The 19,581-nt window shown below is 33.1% G+C and overlaps 1 protein-coding gene across 2 annotated transcripts in view; it reads left to right on the top strand.

The window, feature by feature from the left end:
* The window catches only part of CD99 (CD99 molecule (Xg blood group)), a 72,582-nt gene that overhangs the window by 50,972 nt on the left and 2,029 nt on the right, over positions 1-19,581 (top strand). Inside the window, exons 7-9 of one of the 2 annotated variants that reach the window (XM_044670393.1) lie at positions 1,543-1,578; positions 2,883-2,996; positions 14,127-14,183. In XM_044670393.1, the coding sequence (XP_044526328.1) occupies positions 1,543-1,578; positions 2,883-2,996; positions 14,127-14,183 (207 nt within the window). Of the gene's footprint in view, positions 1-1,542; positions 1,579-2,882; positions 2,997-7,258; positions 9,996-14,126; positions 14,184-19,581 lie in introns of those variants that run through there. The other variant, XM_044670394.1, reaches the window with a different exon arrangement.

Below are 19,581 nucleotides of genomic sequence, written 5' to 3'. Positions count from 1 at the left end.
TTTTATTTATATGTCAATCCAGTTATGGCATTTTTTAAAAAGTTGAACTGCAGAAATGGAGGTGAAAAAAATTTCTCATTAGTTTCTTCTTAGAGTATAAAAATTCATTAATTTGCTTTAGTAACACTAAAAACATAATCGATAGAAATTCATAAATTAGGGTAAATAAATATTTTATTATCTCTTACATTTTATATGGGTAATTTTCAAAAGTTATAGGAGAGGGGCAGCAGGGTAGCTCAGTGGAGTGAGAGTCAGGCCTAGAGACAGGAGGTCCTAGGTTCAAACCCAGCCTCAGCCACTTCCCAGCTGTGTGACCCTGGGCAAGTCACTTGACCCCCATTGCCTACCCTTACCACTCTTCCACCTATGAGACAATACACCGAAGTACAAAGGTTTTAAAAAAAAAGTTATATGAGAGATGAATAGCTGTGTGATTGGGTATGTCATGAACAATGAGCTTCTGTTTTTTCATTGGCAAAATGGGTATAATATTTATGCCACCTATTTTTGGGGGCTATTGTGAAGAAAGTGCTTTGAATTTCTCTAATCGATAATGATTTAGAATATTTTTATGGATAACATAGCTTTTATATTCTTCATGATTTCCAATACAAATCAAAATAACTGAGATATCAGCTCAAAATTATCAGATTGGCTAAAATAATAAAAAGACAAAATGACAAATGTTGGAGGGGTTGTGGAAAAGTGGTGACACTGATACACTGTTGATGGAACTATGAAATTATTTAATCATTTTGAGAGCAATCTGCAATTATGCCAAAAGAGTTATAATACTATGTATACCTTTTGATCCAGCAATATCACTATCAGGTTTCTTTGCTAAGGAAATCAAAAGAAGAAGAAAAAGAACCTATACATTCTAAAATATTTATAGAAGCTCTCATTGTAGTGGCAAAAAACTGGAAAATCAGGACATTCCCATCATTTGAGGAATGGTTAAATAAGTTGTGGCAAATGATTGGATGGAATATTGCTACCTTGTAAGAAATGATAAGCAGTTTAATTTTAAAAATGGAAAGACATACAATAAATTATGGCTAGTGAAATGATCAGAACCAAGAGAATATTATATGCAGCAGCAGAAATATTGTTTGAAGAATAATTTATGTATAGCCATCTTCAGAGAAAAAACTGATGAATAGAAACAAGGAAGACATTGTTTTATACATACATATGCACATACATACAAATATATGTTTTTCAAATGATGCCTTCTCTAGTATGGGGAAAGGAAGGAGGAAGGGAGATACCTATGGATTTTAATGTAAAAAATAAATTAAAAAGGAAAGTTTTTTTAAAGAGTTTTACAAAGGACTGTGTAAATAAATGTAGGCTTTTATTCTGTTTATCTTTTGGATATATAGGTCTATTTACTCATTCATTTTGAGAGGGTATGCCATAAGTATAAGTATAAAACTAACTTTTAACTTTCTAGTAGTTGATTAACATTTTACACAAGTTTTTTTTCCTGATTAATTTTTTGCCAGAAACTAATGTGTGTATTTTAATGTTTTATAGGTCAGGATGATAGGCATAATAATGAGGATAAAGCTGGTGAGTATGCTTAGTTTCAAATGCCTTAGAGTTCTTATCATCTTATGTGAGACAAAGGAGGCAAAATGGTCAAACTGAATGGGTTTAGTCTATTTCTCTATTCTTTCCTTATTCCATAAAATAATTAATTACATTGCGCTTTGTCCCAAAGTATTCAACCACCCTTTGACTTAAGACCTCTGAGAAGGAGAGAGCCAGCATCTCTCAAGGCATCCCACTGCACATTTGGATAGCTCCAATTGTTAATTTTCTCTTGCAATCAAGTCTAGATTTGCCTTTTGGGATTCTAAATTCAATTTTCAAAACTTATGTAACTAATTTAGACAAGTGTTAAATCTTAAAAATTCCATGTAAAAATGAAGCTTTATTTTAAAAAAAGACAACTTTGAAATTGTAAAATTAAAAAAAGACAAGTTTTTAATGGAAAAAGGACTATTTAAAATGCTTGGAAAGCTAATTAAGATGTCACTGAGAAGAAAAAGAAAAACTTAATAAATGGGCACCTTCAGTGAATAGGATGGCATGACAAAAGTAGTTTAATTTATACCAATGCCTCCCATCACCTGTGTACCTACTGTTTCCGTTTTTCATTTTCCCTGTATTTTCCGTTGTCACTTTTGGACTTTTTGTCTGTTGGCTCCCTTCTCTTTCTTTTTCTTTCTTTATTTTGTTTCTCTTTCTTTTTGTGCCCTTTTCTATTGATTCCAAATTTCTTTCCTCAACCTCTCTTCTGTTTTCTTTTTCTCCTTAATTAGTCATGACTTAGAATGTAATGTTTTTAATTATAATTATTATATAAATTGTAGTGTTATTAATTAAAACATAAAAGGAAAGTTATTTTTTAATTGTCTCTAAAATAGGGGCTTCTTTGTACATGTCTCAACCAATTTTCTCCTGTTGAGTCAATAATCCTCAATGCAAAATGAGATCTTGTCAATGTAGGTCTTCCCGTTATTAGTACAGATACAATCACCTTAAGTGATTTCTTGTTAGCATTTTTTTTCCATAGATACCTCACAGAGAATCTGTCTAACATTCTGGAGGTCATTCTCTAGATCTTTTTATATTTCATAGGTACAGAACAATACTTGAGCTGTTTGTTATCCCATGACTGACCTTTCTCCTTTTCTTACATATTTATTTCCTTGATGATTATTTTTTTAAATTTCTTGTGCATAAGTCACCATTGGAAATATACTATAGCTGGTTTGGATCCATCATGCTTTTTTCTCTCCATTGCCTTTTAGGTCAACCTTGAATTTATAATAGAATTCCATAAGTTTATTTTTTCTTACTTTTTGTAGAAGATTCTCCTGGATTAATACCTGGAATTGTAAGTGCTGTGGTTGTAGCACTGGCAGGAGCTGTATCCAGTTTTATTGCTTACCATAAGAAGAAATTCTGCTTTAAAGGAAATGGTGAGTTTACTAATGGAAATTCCTGTTTTGTATACAAAAAAGAAACTTGTCCTTGGCTATTTTTTTCATCCATAAAAATGCCAATCAATGGCAGCTATATGGCATACTCTATGTAGTACAGGACCTAGAATCAAGAATCCAGAATTTGAATCCTGCCTCAACTCTTCATTAGCTTTGTGACCTGTGGGCAAGTCGCTTAAGCCATTTAACTTATTTCAGCCTCAGTTTCTTCATCTTCCTTCCCATAAAGTAGGGGAAATTATATTATCTATATTACCTACCTCACAAGGTTGTTGTGGGGATTGAATAAAAGAAAATGTAAAAATGTTTGGGAAGCCTTTAAGTGTTACATTAGATGTCATCTGTTATTATTATCAAGCAGTATAGTGCTGGACACTGTGAAAAAAGCATAAAATGAAAGCCATACAGAGGAAATCACAGCTTGCTAAAAGTACTGTGCTTCCAAGTCTTTTCTAAAATTTTTGTTGTTTTCCTATAGACAATGGAATTAAAAAAAAAACTCATTCTAGGTAGTGCCCATTTTTGGTGTACTACTAATACCCACCATTCATCTAAGTTATTTGTGTTCAAATGAAGGTACTGAATGTCAAATTTAGGAAAGATCTCTATTCCTTCAGTGGTGGGGCCTGTTTCCCTTGACATACTCTGTGGCCATGTGTTCTTCCCCCTCTCAGAAAAGAGATGAAATCAGTTTTTGTCCTTCCATTGGAACGTTTTAAAATATTTTTTTGGATCAGAGTGTTTTTATTTCCTGTAAAACCAATTAATGTATGACTCATCTAAAGTGTTTTTCAAGGCCAGCCAGAGTTTTGTCCTCAGCCTGAAAATCAAGTGTCCTTCAGGTGACAATCTTAATCTTTGGGAAAAGTACTAACTACTTTGCCTTACAGTGAGCATAGAATCATATTAGAGTTGGGAGACCATCTCAGTCCCCTGGTTTTATAGATGAACAAAGCAAACTTCAAAGAGTTCAAATGACTTGTTCCGAGTTACATAGATCATTTATTAGTGACTTGGCCTAGACTGAAACTAACCTTACACATTTTCAACTGGAAACAGGCTGTCAAGGCAGAATGAAAAGAATCATGATGTTGAATAGGACAGTTGTTAGTCTGTTGCTATTTAATTTGTAATCATGTCTTAATTCTGTAATTCAATAAAATAATTGAACATTCCCATCCTTGTTTTCCCTCAGTCTTTTCTCTCCCTGCCTAATCTATTATCTCTTAGTGAGATGACCATGAAACCTGTTATGATGATAATAACAGATAATTTCTCTACATAACAAACCCCACTGATAGACGTGCTTAATTCGTCAGCTAAAGGAAATGTTTACAACATTGGCTTCCTATAATAGCTGTACTTGAAATCCCACATGGAAAAAGATTTGAACTATGGAGTTAACAAACAGTTTCTGCAGGTAGAACACACAAAGAAAAAAATATATTATTATTGATCATTGGTATAAAAATAACATGCAGATCATGCTTTAAGATGAGTTTGTCTCAATCTCATGAATGTAGAACTTTGTTCTGATTCCTTTGAAACATTAAAATATTAACCATCCAGATTACTGAACTCTTGAACAAAGCTCCTTGAAAGAACTTTTTTCTCCCTTTCTCCTTTGTCAGGGTTGGGGAGGTTGCAGATATGTGTTTTAGGAAATATCGCATCCCTGAGGAGAGATGACAAAGCTTCTTGTCATTGTAAAAGCTGATAGCTTGGGTTCCTTAGGAATTTAATTGAAGTAAACAGCTTGCTAGAAATCATCCCTCACCCCCTCCCTATCTTTGGTGAATTGTTTCACTAACCAAAGGGTGATGACTCTGCGAATATAAGAAAATTGGATGGCCCATCATTGAGAAAACAAGAAATGTTATTGAGAACACAGAAGCTCTTAAAATAGTTCTCCCCCAACCCCATCATAACATATACTTTACTTTAATTAAAAAAAAAAAAGACTTCAGACAACAGTGAAAGATGTATACTGCTATATAGAGAAGCCTTCCTATCTTTAGTTTGGAAAAATATGTAGAGGAGCTAAAATTTGTTTCCAAAAAAGGAAAAAAAAAAGCCTTTTGAAAGTAATATATTGACCTTTGGATGTTGCAGGGACATTTCTTGAAATTCTCTAAGACAAAGAAATTTGTGAAAATGTCTCAGATTCTAAGTGGCTTATGCATAATTAGATACTTGATTGTTTGAAATTGAGGTAGTTTTATTCTTTTCCCTAAACTTTGGAAAAAAAGAATTTATTAGAGGAATAGATTGAAAAGAACAAAGGTGTTTCTCATGCAGCATTTGTACTGGGGCAAGGAAAGGGCTAATTAAAGGATAGTTCTGATAGAGAACTACTTACTTAGTAATTACAAAGAGTAAAAGGGCTCTTCAGAAATTCTGGTCTGCTCATTTTCTTCAGGTAGTTTTCTAAAAACCTTACTCTTCAGCTAAATTAGCCTAGAGTATAGTCCTAATTTTGAGTAATATTCTGAATATTAAGTATTTTTTAATTTTCAAAGATTTTATTATCCTATAATGAGGTAAGCCCTTTTATAGTGACATATCTGAGAATTGAATCAGAAGTAAAGATAAACTTGACCAGAAATAGAAAAAATGTGATACTTTTAGCCACATTAACTAAATCCTTAAAAAGAAACACCTAATTGGCATTAAAAGATCGCTCTATTGCAAATATGAATAATATATAAATAGGTTTTAAACAATGATGCATGCATAACCCAGTGGAATTGCTTGTTAGCTCCAGGAGGAAGGGAAGGAAGAGGGATGTGAAAAATCATGAATCATGTAACCATGGAAAAATATTCTAAATAAATAAATAGATTATTAGGAAAAAATTAAAGAAACTACCTCTATCATATTACTTGCCTTTTGGGGAAGAGAGGAGGAGTTTGGAAGGATGGGAAAAATAAAGAATGAGAAAGAGATTTTTGGACATAGCCAATGTGAGAATTTATTTTTCTGGGATAAGCATTGTTATAATAATTTATTAATAAACCATAAACATTAAAAAAACTCCTAGCAAGTCACCTATAGAGGGTTATGCATCAGCTAGGTAGTATAATGTATAGAACACAGGACCTACAGTCAAGAAGATCTGAGTCCAAATTCTACCACAGATGCTTAATCAACTATGTAACCTTGGGCAAATCATACTTTCAATCTTACTTTCCTTATCTGTATATTCAAAATAATAATAGCATGTGGTGGTGGGGCGGGGGTTAAGCATGTGGCCCAGGAGGGGCAGTCAAGGCACTCAGTCTGGGCGGGGCCTGGTACTCTATTTCTAAAAAGGTTCGCCATCACTGTCCTATGGTTTCAGAAGAGTTATCCTATGTAGCTTGCTTGATACTCTGAAGAGTATGATCACACAAATCCAGGAAGTTTATTGTTAGGGCTTACATCAAGATAATTCACTAATTATAAAACTTTGCATTAATTTATTACATTTACAAAAAAAGAATTATAGTTCAGAAAAAGTTTGAATGGAAGTGACATAATTTCTAACACAAGGTTAAAGTTAGTTTTAATATAAATGTACAAAATTTTCTCTGCTTTAACATATTACTGTTTTGTGCTAATACCTTAAAATGAATTTAGAACATCAGTGCCTTGTACATGTTAATAGAGTTAAATAATATATATTTTGAGTATTTTAGCTATTAATATTTTTCCATACTACCCTTTTGGTCTTCATTTGCTGTCTCTATGATGACTTCTGTGCAGCTGATATCAGGAATATTTGCTTTTGGTGACATTGAGATTTCCCTTTGTAGTAGATTCTTTACTGACAACTCAACTTTTGTAGCATTGAAGTTATTGGCATTTGGCATTTGCATTGCTTTCCCACTGTCAGGAATAAATTATTTTTTTCTATTCAAAACTAATGAATTTACTATCATCCATTAGATTTCCTAAGAAAGTTTCTTACTCTAATTTCAGACATCTATTGCTAGCTTAAAGCTGTTGGCCTTTTTATTTCATTTTCATTTTTTAATTTTTTTGTGCATGCACCTGTGTTTTGGTTTTTACTAAAAAAAAACTTCTGATTCCTGCTAAATATTTTTAATCAATATGTATACATGCATTTTTTCTTTTAAGCCCCAAATTACAACTTTTTAAGCCACAGGCTCTATTTTTGTTGAATTGTGGAAAAGTAAAAATCTTAGGCAACTCTGTCAGAAATTTTGAATATTTTTTTCTTTTTTAACCTTCCATTTCAGATGAGCCGAAGATCTAGGAATGAGGAGAGAACAACTTTCAAGTGATGACTACAAGATCAACCAGACAAAATTATTTTTCAAATAAGATTCAGAGGCTTCTTCCCTCTCTCCATTTAACCATGAAAATAAAGCCTCTCGTCCCACAAAACCAAAATGAGCATTGAAAGAACATTGCCTTTATACTCTAGTAGATTTCTTATATACTGTGGAAGAAAGCCAGAATTCTCCTAAAAATCCGCCTACTTTTTCTTCTCTCCAATTGATATGTTATAGCAAATCCAAAAGATCAAGAAGAGGCTGAGAGTTTGCTCTTGTCTCTGACTTTGTGAAACTAGAAGTGAAGCCTCTTTTCTAGTATCTTTTCATTTACAAATCACTGTTATATATTTTTTTAAAAAATCAATTTACTCTATATTATTATAAGGCCAAGAGCCTAACTCCCAGAAAACATGGTGAGGTGTTTTTCACCTCTACCAAACCACTTCTGCTTATAGATTTGGCAACAGGATCAGGAGATTGAGCTATTCCTTCCTTTGATTATCTTAGACATTTAAAAAAAAAAAAGACTGAAAGGAATGAGCCTTTTACCTAGCTGTAAAGGATTTTCTTCTCTGTTCTTTCTTCTTCAGTTGTTATCATTAAAAATGTTTTCTTGGAAATGGTTTATTCTTCTGAGTTAAATTTTATATCTTTGAACTCACCAATTCTCTGAAGAAGGTTTTATTTGTTTAGCAACAGATTTTATGAATTATAATGATGGTCAGTTTTACAAAAGACTGAAATCAGATTATACTTGATATCTTAGACCAGATCCTTCCAGAGCTTTCACTTGATTTCTTTCTTTAGGAATATCTTTCTTAAGGAACATTTTCCTTAGCTGCTTTCTTAATTGATAGTTGTTCTTGGTTTTCTCTTCCACTCCTTGCCTTCTTCCAAATTAACAAACAAAATGAAGTAAGGGGCTGTATTAGTTTTACAAAAGACTTTGCCAAGGACCACAAGGGTCATCTGTTTCATTTTTATATTCTTGGAAATTAAAGGTTATTATCTTTCCTTGTGGAATGAAGGTGTCTTTGAAGTTGAAAATTATTTGATAGTGATGTGGACTAACAAATATCTTGTCCTAATGAAGGTTGAGGTAAAGTAGGGAGAGTGTTCTTTTAGTGCAGAATTTTACCTTTTTGCAGTATTAGTTTGGGAACAATAGTTTCCTGAATCAAATTCTCTGTACCCTTTTCCATTTTTGCTATGTGGAAACATATTAGTGATATGCTTGGTAGACTTTTAATTTCTGATTAAACCAAATCATTTACAGGAATTTTAATTTCATTCTTAATAACCTAAGTTAGTGATTCTCAAAATGTGGTGTGTTGTTCAGCATTTGTCTTGACAAGGTAAATTAAAGGCATTTCAAAAATTCAAGTTATGCAAAAAAGTTTATCAAATGATTTTACACTTCATATTCAAACCTATATTTCAAAAGCCTCAACAAAAATTAGCACTTAAAAAATACGGTGACATAGTCTTTTTATTTTTATTTTTTGTTATTGCGGTAGAAAGTTGGAGCAGGTAGGGATAGGTGGTAGCTGGAGTCATTTGCTGTGCCATTACAGAGCATGAACGAGGTGGTATAGTATGACAACTACAAATATTAAGGTTATGGAACATTTTAAAGCTTTATACAGTTTTTTAGCAGCTTTGAATCATGTCTCACAGCAGATCAAAAGGGATGATTATAAGAAGTACTTTGTAAACCTTAAGATACTATGTAAATGCCAGATGCTATTTAAAAAAAAATAACAACCCTCCAATAACTCCAGAATTAATTCTCTTTTATTTCTAACATAGTCTCTTATTTTAAGCCTCTTTTGGTAACATTATGCTCTCTTTGCCTTGGTCAGTTCAGAATTAAAAGTATTAAAATACTATATGCTAACATTATCCGTTAGGTTTTTATTCCTGAATCTTAATATTTAACCAAATTGTATTTCCTGTAGTTATTTTTTTGTGAAGATGAGTAGAAGAAATCACAAGTGCATGATTTCCGTTTACCTGATGTCTTGAACATAGAAATTAACATTAACATTTCCCTTAAATATAAATGAGTTCTCTGTGATGAAGCTTTGTTATAGGCCAGTTAGTCTAGTCTTGGGTGCACAACACATGTGATAATTGTTATGAGCAGTTTTGGCAATGTTTGCACAGGTTTAGAATTCAATTTCCCATTTATGTACCCTGTAGCTTTATGCCTTTTAAAAAACTACGAGCCACCAAGACCAACAAAAGAAATAACTTCCTGCAAATTTTTACAAATGTATTACATTTCTGCATCTTCATGTTATTTTTCCAGAGACTATGTAACATTTAGCATAGAAGTCATTTAGTGGCTATGAGTACACAAAATGACACTTAATGGTTCACCTCTTTGCACCTTAGTTTGGCTCTCTTTGAAATGAAGCTATTGGATTAGATGACCCCTAATGTTTGTCTTCCAGCTCTTAAGTCTATGACCCCTTGAATTATATTTGTATTTAAGAGGTGCATTGATATTCTATGAATGCTTAATCTTGTGAAGGAAGTATTACTAAAATATTTTAACCACTAAATGTTTAGTTCTACTAGCTTATACTTAATTGGAATTCTCTTTGACATAATGTTAAATTACTGACTTGGTGTATTTGTTAAGATTACTTTCATATATAGTTAATAAAGAAGTTTGGCTTGTATTTTCATTTAACAAATTTGTTGTTGTTCAGTCATTTCAGTTGTGTCCAAATCTTCATGACCCCATTTGGGTTTGTTTGGGGGTCTTTTGGGGGGGGGACAAAGATTCTAGAGTGGTTTGCCATTCCTTTTCCAGCTCATTTTACAGATGAGGAAACTGAGGCATACAAAGTTAAGTGACTTGTACAGGAGCACACAGCCAGAAAGTGTCTGAGGCTAGATTTGAATTCAAGAAGATGAATTTTCCTGACTTTAGGACCTTTACCCTATTTACTACACTATCAAACTGCTAAATACACATATACACACAAAATTATTAAGAAATTATCAAAGATTTTACATTCTTTTGCATATTGGAGTACTATTAAACTATACTATAAGTTGGAAATTAGGTTATTCTGGATGCATTTAGTATAGTGATTCCCAATGTCTATTATTCCACAGCCCCTTTCATCTTTCCCTCTTTCCCCAAAAAACGTTTTGTGAAACCCAAGATATCTCAAATTTTTACTCATAATATTCTTTACAATGTACTGCTTAAGGCTCCACCAAAGAATTTTTCATGTAAACTCCTTGGATTATTGGTGAACTCCCAAGTAGTTTGCCAAACCAATATATGGGAACCAGTAATATGGTATATATCTTTTGATGCTACCACCCCAATTCCAAAATTTTAGAGAATATTTGCTCTTATTGGTATAAGTGCTCCATTAATATATTATATAATATTTATTATATTTATATATGCAATATATTTTATAATATATTTACATGTTATGTATGCAATTTATAAAATATATAATTTATGTTTAATTTAAATTATAATCATATTAGCTATAACATAAGTACATCATACATATATATTTTTTATTCACACTCTTGTCATGTTGTGTGATGTTTTCACATTTCCTCTCATAACTCCTCTTTAAAAGATATTTTCATGATCCTAGAGACCTCTTTCTAAGTCTTTGGGTAACACTGAAATCCTCTGAATAGACTTCTTTTATTCCTTGTTACTGTCTGTCCCTTCTTCTTGTTTGATAACATATTTATTGATTGTTATTTATACGACCTTGTGAGTAGAATTCATCATGGATAATATGCTCAGCATTCATTTCTACTTTGCCATTTCAGTCATCTTTTGTGTCAAATATGCCTTCAGATTCTTACTAGCAGTGTGACTTTAGGGAAGTCACTTAACCTCTGTCTGTCTCAATTTCTCCTTCCATGAAATGGAGATAAACTAGTACTTACTTCCCAGGATTGTCAAGAGGATCAAATGAGAGAGTATTTTGTAAAATGCTTTACAATCCTTAAAGCATTATATTAATGTCAACTATCCCTATTATAGGGATCCATAGTTTGCAGAATAATGCTTAAAATATTTTTTTCTTCTCTCAGGAAGGAGTTTTAAGATCATTAAAAGCTCCTTTCCATTTGACAGATGTAGTTCAGTCTACTCTCTTCCTCTGAAATTTAGACCTTTATGACTTATTTTTTGTATGTATATGTATCACTAGATAGATAGATCCTGTTTCCCTTAAATTATTTTATCTTTTATTTTTTTATTGATTAAGAAAATTTTTCTATGGTTACATGACTTATGTTCTTTCCCTCCACTTCTCCCACCCCCTTCCATAGCCAACGTGCAATTCCACTGGGTTTTACAAGTGTTATTGATCAGGACCTATTTCCATATTATTGATATTCGTTCTGAGTGATTGTTTAGATTCTACATCCCCAATCAAGTCCCCATTGATCCATGTGATCAAGCAGTTGTTTTTCTTCTGTGTTTCTGCTCCCACAATTCTTTCTCTTGATGTGGATAGCATTCTTTCTCATAGGTCCCTTAGAATGTTTCCCTTAAATTTTAAGGTTTAAAGTGAGAGATAAAGCTTGGAAGTTTATTGAAAAAAAATTTTTTACCATGTATTTGGACGGAAAAAAAATGGGAAAAACTTAAAGGTTTTTCTGAAAGTTTTTTTTTAATTTCACTTCCTTGCCCAATCTTTCCAAATATTCCATTTTACTTGTAGGACATTTTATCTTCAAATAAAATATATCAGAAATAAAATCTCTATATTTCTTTATTCTGTCATCTTTACATTTTCCATTTCTTCTGCAGACCTTCATGCATTTAAAATATTGAGCAATACCTTTTACTTATTTGTATTCATTTTAGGGACATGTGGTATATAGTTAGGAAAAGTAGTATAGTAATATGCCAGATTTGGAGTTGAGACCTGAGTTCAAATTCCAGTTCCAGTGGTTACTAGGTTAATAATCAAGGGCAAATCACTTAACTCCTCTGAATCTCATTCTTCATCTGTAATATGACGCATAGTACTTATATAGTTTACTTCCCAAGTTTGTTAGAAGGAAAGTACTTGAGAAACATTCAACTGCTACATAAGTGAACGTTGTTAATTTTTTTTCATCTTTAGTGGCAGGAGCCTGACTTTATAAAGGTCATTCATATATATATATATATATATATATACATATTTACACAATATGTAATCCCCATGGCTTTTCCTAAGAATTTCAGAAGTGTGTGCATGTGTGTTCATATGTATACATGTCTGTACACATATGTGTGCTGTATAGATACATGACATACATGCATGTATACACACATACATAATTTGTAGGTCTTTGATCCTTAGTCTAGCCCTCCATAAAATGAAGGTGTTTGGATAGATGATCCATAAAGTCCTGCTTTCAGCTCTAAGTTGATGACCCTTCCATGAATTATCTTTGTATTTCGGTTAAAAGTTGAATTGGTGCTCGTAAATATTTAATCTTGTGTCAGAGAAGTTACTAAAGTATTTTAACTACTAAATATTTAGTTCTATTGATTTCTAATCAATTGAAATTTTCTCTGAAATAATGTTTTTATTGATTTAACATTGTTGTATGTATATATTTCTCTATGGCTTCCACCTTTTTGAAAATTGTACATTTAATTGTAAAAGAAGTTGGTTTGGGGACCTATTCTCTATTGCATCTTAAGAAACTTGTGAGTTTGATTTGACAAAACACCTGAGGAGGAGAGAATTGATTATCTCTTATGATTTTCCACTGTAGCAGTTCTCTTAGAAGGTGGGTTATACATGAAGTAGATAGAAAGACCAAAATTTACTTCCCAGACCCTATTCCCTTGCTGAATTTTCATCCAGTTGTTGTCTGATAAAATCTAGAATTTAGGTGGTGAACACAATCTGAACATGTGATTGGGTAGCTGTTTTAAGTGCATTGCATCCAATAGGTTCCTTTATAGAAGTAATAGAAACTTTTTGGGGAAAGGAATTCTATGCACATAAAAACAATAATAACTGGGACCTGGATTAGTTCTGTGATTTTATTCATGTGAGGAACTCCAAAGTGAGAGCACTCCCTCCCCAAATGTAGGTTGGTACTTTCTTTGAAACATATAGTCTTAGAATGTTGCCTGGAGATTTTGAGAGGTTAAATGACCTGTCCAGGATCACAAACTAGTATATATCTTTTTCCTAGTTACAAAACCCAGCTCTCTATCCACTATATTATGGTGTCGTGATGCTATAAGCAGTCAAATTAATTCAGATGATATTAATTAAGAATTTGATGTAATTCAGTCAGGCAGAAGACTAAAGTTTTTCTATTTCAACTTAAAAAATCTGAGGGTCAAATTATAGGAGCATGATTAATTTAAACTACAGAGAATATTACCTTATATAAAGCAGATGTTTGCTTTCTGCATATGCTGCATGATTTATTCTCATCTAATAGTAGTGTTAATACAGAGACTTCGATTTGCAAAGTTGCCTTTTATTAGCCTCCTGTATGTATACTTGAAAACATTGTCCCCGGTTTTTAATATATATGTATACATACATACATACATAATATATGTTAAAATTTTAAGTTCTTCATTAATATAGCCTGTCATCCCTGCCAAGTAGTTTCAATTTTTGAAGTCCATTCAGAAAAGTTTTATCTGTGGGAAAGGAATTTAAGCTGTATTTAATAAAAATGACTTTTAAAATAAATTCACAAATAAAAGACTCCTTCCTAATAACACTAAAACCAATTATGCATGTTAAGAAAGACAATGGTTTTGAGACTGGTTTTAATTGACTGCCTCATGTGTTGATTCTTTCAGAAGATCCAGAGAACATTAATATGGAGAGTCAATATGGAGTAAACAAAGAACCACCTGGTAAGAGAAAAAAAAATTTGGAGAATTTGTTGAGTATTCTGTACTCTCCCTCCTTCCTTTTAAAGTTTACCATATATAAAATTGTCTATCTTGATTCTGTGGATAAGAAAGTAATTTCATTTTATCTTTCTACTCTCCCTTGGTTCCTTTTCTTTTGTGCTATTTAAAGTAATTCTTATACATCTCATACTATTGCTAGGTTATAAACTCCTTGAAGCTAAGGACTATAATTTTTTACCTTTATGCTCCCTGAAGCTAGCACATTAATTTGCCAGTAGCAATCATAGGGTTTTAAAGAAGTAAAGAGATATTAGAGACTATATGGTAGCATTCTTTCTTTTTACAGATGAGAAAAGTACTTCTTGTGATTTATGAGAGATTGCTTTCTATTTTTCTAGATTGCCTGCTCATAAGAGGCACTTAATCTATATCAACAAATATTTATTGAATTCACTGCTACATGTAACTAAATTTTAAAAATAATCCTGGAAAAGATAGTTACCAAATGGATGATAGTTATTGCTCCTCTAAAATTTATCCTGTTTGTTGCTTTTTGTGAAGATCATCCATTAATCAAGCAACAAGCAATTAATAACCACTTATTAATTAATTGATTAGAGAGACAAATGAAAAGAATGAAAAAAAGTCCTAATTGTAAGGAGTTGATACCCTCAAGTCTTTCCTTGATTGAGATATTTTATTTTTCTAGTTACATGTAATGAAAAAATTTTCAATGTTTTCCCAAAATTATAATGGAAAAAAAAGTCCTAATTTTAAGTAGTTAATATTCTCAAGTCTTTCCTTAATTGAGGTATTTTATTTTTCCAGTTACATGTAATAAAAAAATTTTCAATGTTTTCCCCAAATTATAAGATCCAAATTGTCTCCTTCCCTTCCTTCACTTGCCCCTCTTGGACCTGGTTAGCAATTTGATCTGGGTTATACCTATTATTATTATGCAAAATATACTTCTATAATGACCATTGTTTCAAGAGAATACTTGTATGAAACCAAAACTGCATTCAGAGACCAACAGTTCTTTCTCTGGAGGTGGAGAGCCTTCTTTGTCATAAGTCCTTCAGAATTGTCCCAGATCATTTTATTGCTGTATTCTCAAGGCTTTCAAAGAGACGTAACTGAAATGAAAGAATTCCTAATATGGCAAGTCAATTCAGATAGGAAAATTGATTACTGAGGCATTGGACGACTTAAAATTTTTAATGATATTTAGAACAGTGCCCTAAATATGCTAATAATAGGCAGTAAAAGTCATCATTGTCATTGTAGTAGTACCAGTTGTCGTAGTGGTAATAGTCATAGTAGTCATTGTAGTCATTGTAATAGTCATCATTGTAGTAGTGTAAGTTACGTTTTGCAAGGATTTGCAAGAAGCCATGTCTTTGGGCAGGATTTCCAGTTGGACACTTGGAATCTTGGGAGATTCCTGATGCCATGAAGGGCATGAGACCAATCATCAGTTGGGCCATGCCCTATATAAGGGAGAGAGAAACTGGACCCACTGACTCATTCTGGAGCTGGAGATCCAGGGTGGTTGGAGTCAAACCTTTCTCTCCACAATTTATTGGTCTAGTCAAGTATCAACCAGCATACCTGAAAGTTACAGGATCACCACTGAGCTTTAGGGTCAATTAACACTATTCAACAAATTGCCACAGAAGATTTATCCATCTATTTATCTTCAATCAAGCTGCAATCTAATTTGTCTATAGGCAGGCCAAGTCAACCAGTGAGCCTGACTGGCTCAGCTCAGCTATCAACATTCTGAAGCTGTTAAATTATATACTTTGAGCTAAGATTCGATTTGATTTAGGGATTCCTAAAACCCTCTTTCCTTCTCTCAGTTTCCCTGGTTGTTTGATTACCTCAAGTAAAATCTTTGTTTATAAAACTCAGACCAGTTACTGACCTTTGTTGGTTGGTCTGGCAACAAGGCAGCTTCAAAGGAGTTTTAGGGAATTTGAAGGGATAGAGAGGGATACAGCTTTACTCTGAGGCTGAAATTAAGTACCATCATCAATATTAATAGTCAGATGCATTATTGATCATCATTGATGTCCTAATAATATTGATTTAGTTAACATCAGTTAAACATCAATTGATACCAGGAGCCTAGTCTTCCTGAAGAACCATGTTGTGATTTGTGAGGGGATTCTACAGGAAGTTTAGTTGTATTATCTGATTTCCTATTTATACCAAAGGAAGGTTTAAAGCTCCTCTACCATATAGAGCTCTTTGCTTTACTCTTCCTAACAAATTACATCATTTCTATCAAGTCCCTCAACGATCCTAACAGTAGTAGCAACACCAGCAGCAATCATAACAGTAATAATAATAACTAGCGTTTATATCACACCTACTCTGTGCCAAGTATTGTGCTAAGTGCCTTAGAAATACTATTTCATTTGATCCTTACAACACACCTAAAAGATGGGTGCTATCATCTCCATTTGAAAGCTGAGGAAACTGGAGCAAACATTAAATGACTTGTCCAAGGTCGGTAGTAGTCTGAGCCTGGGCTTGAACTTAGATCTTCCTGACTCCAGGCCCTAGAGCTCTATACACTGCTCTACTTAGCTGAGCCCAGGTATCATTTGATTGCTTGTTTATATAAGAGATAAAAATTATGTAGTTTTAGTGGATTTTTGACAAAATGAAACGCTAAACTCTCACTGTCTACCTTTATTTTCTGTTAGTAAAATTATGCATGCAGATATCTTTTCATGCTTAAAAATTCCCTTTTGTTAAAAATATGACTAAGAAGAAACCATTTGGGCAGAGCCAAGGCAGAGAAGTTACACCAACCCATCTGATTCCTACCTATTATCCAAAAAACTGACATAATGGCTTAGGACAAATTTAGGAGTAGCATAGCCCACAAAAAGATGGTGTGAAGTAATTTTTCAGCCCAAAACAACTTAGAAGGCTGACCTGAGGCATCTAGTGCCCTGAGGTGGAGGTAGAGAGCAAAGTAGAGTGCCAGGGTAGGCCACACCATGGCAACAGGTTCTGGACACAGCTGAAGGAGCAGCAGAGGCTTCTAAAGCTCTCAGTCACCAATGGTAAGGGGGGTTGGGCAGCTACTCAATAGATTGCAGGGTTCCCTTTGCTGGCTCTAGGTGCAAGATTCCTGATGCATTACCCATATGCAGATCCAGGTAACAATCCTGGGGCAAGATTTCAGGGTGAACAGGAGCATTAGGACACAAAAGAACTTATAACTATAGAGGAGCAGGGGACCTGGTCACAATTCCAAGGAATAAATGAGTGCTCGTGCTTACTCACAGACCAGAACACAGTCAGGAGAATATTAAACACACCTCTCCTTATATTATATTACCTTAGAAGACCTGAAAGAAGATAGATCCCCTTGGCCAATTCTGAAGGGAGCTGCACAAAAACCCTGAATCTTGGAATACTGCTCCCTTTGCCATAGTTACAGGTCCAATTTTAAGGTTTTTTTTTAAATTAAAAGAAAAAAAAAGCCTGGAAAATGAGTAAACAACAAAAATGGAAACTCATCATAGAAAATTACTTCAGTGACAGGGAAAACCAAAACACAAATTCAGAAGAAGGGCAACTAAGTCAACATTGCTATATCCAAAACCACCAAGAAAAATAGGAATTGATCTCAAGTCCCAAAAGAATTAATAGAGGAGCTCAAATAGGATTTTAATAAATCAAATAAGTGAAGTAGAAGAAAATTTGGGAAAATAAATGGGGAAAAAAAGAGTCAATATTTTGATAAAGAAGGCAAAAATATAATGAAGAAATTAATATCTTAAAAAATAGAATTGATCAATTAGTAAAAGAGGGACAAAAATCCAATGAAGAGAAATTCTTAAAAAGCAGAATTGGCCAAATGGAAAAAGATACTAAAAATAAATGAAAGAGAAGAACTTCTTAAAAGGCAGAATTAGCCATATAGAAAAAGAATACAAAAATTCACTGAGGAAAAGAACTTTTTACAAAGTGGAATTGGCCAAATGGAAAGGAGGTGCAAAAGCTCACTTAAGAAAATCATGTTGAGCAAATGGAAGCTAATGACTCCATGAGGCATCAAGAAACAATCAAACAAAGACAAAAGAATGAAAAAATAGAAGAAAATGTGAAATATATCATTGGAAAAACAATATTGGAAAATAAATACAGAAGAAATAATTTAAGAATTATCAGACTACCTGAAAGCAATCATCAAAAAAAGAGCTTAGATATTATCTTTCAATAAATTATTAAGGAAAACTGCCCTGATGTTCTAGAACCAACAGGCAAAATAGAAATTAAAAGAATCCATCAATCACCTCCTGAAAGACATCCCCAAAGGATAAGTCCCAGGAATATTATAGCCAAAGCTGCAGAACTCCCAGGTCAAGGTGAAAATATTGCAAGCAACCCCCCAAAAAAATTCAAATATCATAGCACCACAGTCAGGATAGCCAAAGGTTTAGAAGCTTCTACATTAAAAGATTGGAGGGCCTGGAATATATTTCAGAGGGCAAAGGAGTTAGGGCTTCAACCAAGTGTCATCCAGCAAAACTGATCATAAGCCTTCAGAGGGAAATGGATATTCAATGAAATAGAGGACTTTAAAACATTCCTGATGAAAAGACCAGAGCTGAATGGAAAATTTGACACAAATACAAGGCTCAAGAGAAGCATAGAAAAGTAAACAGGAAAGAGAAATAAAAAGACATTCAATAAGGTTAAACTTTGTATATCCTTACATGTGGAGATGATTGTTGTAACTCTGAAAAACTTTTTCATTATTAGGGCAATCAGAAGGAGTATACATAGACAGAGGGCAAAGATGCGAGTTGAATATGATAGGACGATATAAAATTAAATTAAATTAAGGCATGAGAAAGAGGAAGGAGAAGGGGAAAATAAAGTGAGATGAATTATCTCACTTAAAAGAGGTGTGAAAGAGCTTTACAGTGGAGGGGAAGAACATGTGAATATTACTGTCATCAGAATTAGCTCAATGAAGGAAGAACATACATAATTAATAGGATAAAGAAATCTATCTTATCCTACTGGGAAATAGGAAGGGAAGGGGATGAGGTGGGGTGGGACTGATAGAAAAGAGGGTAAATTGGGGGAGGTGGTAGTCAGACACTAAACAGGAAAAAATAGGATGGAGGAATGCACAGCAATCAAAATAAGACCATTTTTTTTTACAAATCTCTCATAAAGACCTCATTTCTCAAATATATAGAGTTGATTATATGTTATTCCATAAATGATAAATGGTCACAGGATATGAACAGACAGTTTTCAAACAAAGTAATTAAAGCTCACTCAGTAATACCATTACCAAGTTTGTATCCCAAAGAGATAAAAAAAGGGAAGTAGCATATGTATAAAAATATTTAAAGTAGCT

The sequence above is a fragment of the Gracilinanus agilis genome, chromosome 3 (assembly GCF_016433145.1).
Source record: "Gracilinanus agilis isolate LMUSP501 chromosome 3, AgileGrace, whole genome shotgun sequence".
Classification (NCBI taxonomy): domain Eukaryota; kingdom Metazoa; phylum Chordata; class Mammalia; order Didelphimorphia; family Didelphidae; genus Gracilinanus; species Gracilinanus agilis.
The sequence above is the reverse complement of the archived record's forward strand: the minus strand, read 5'-3'. Positions and strand labels throughout refer to the sequence as shown.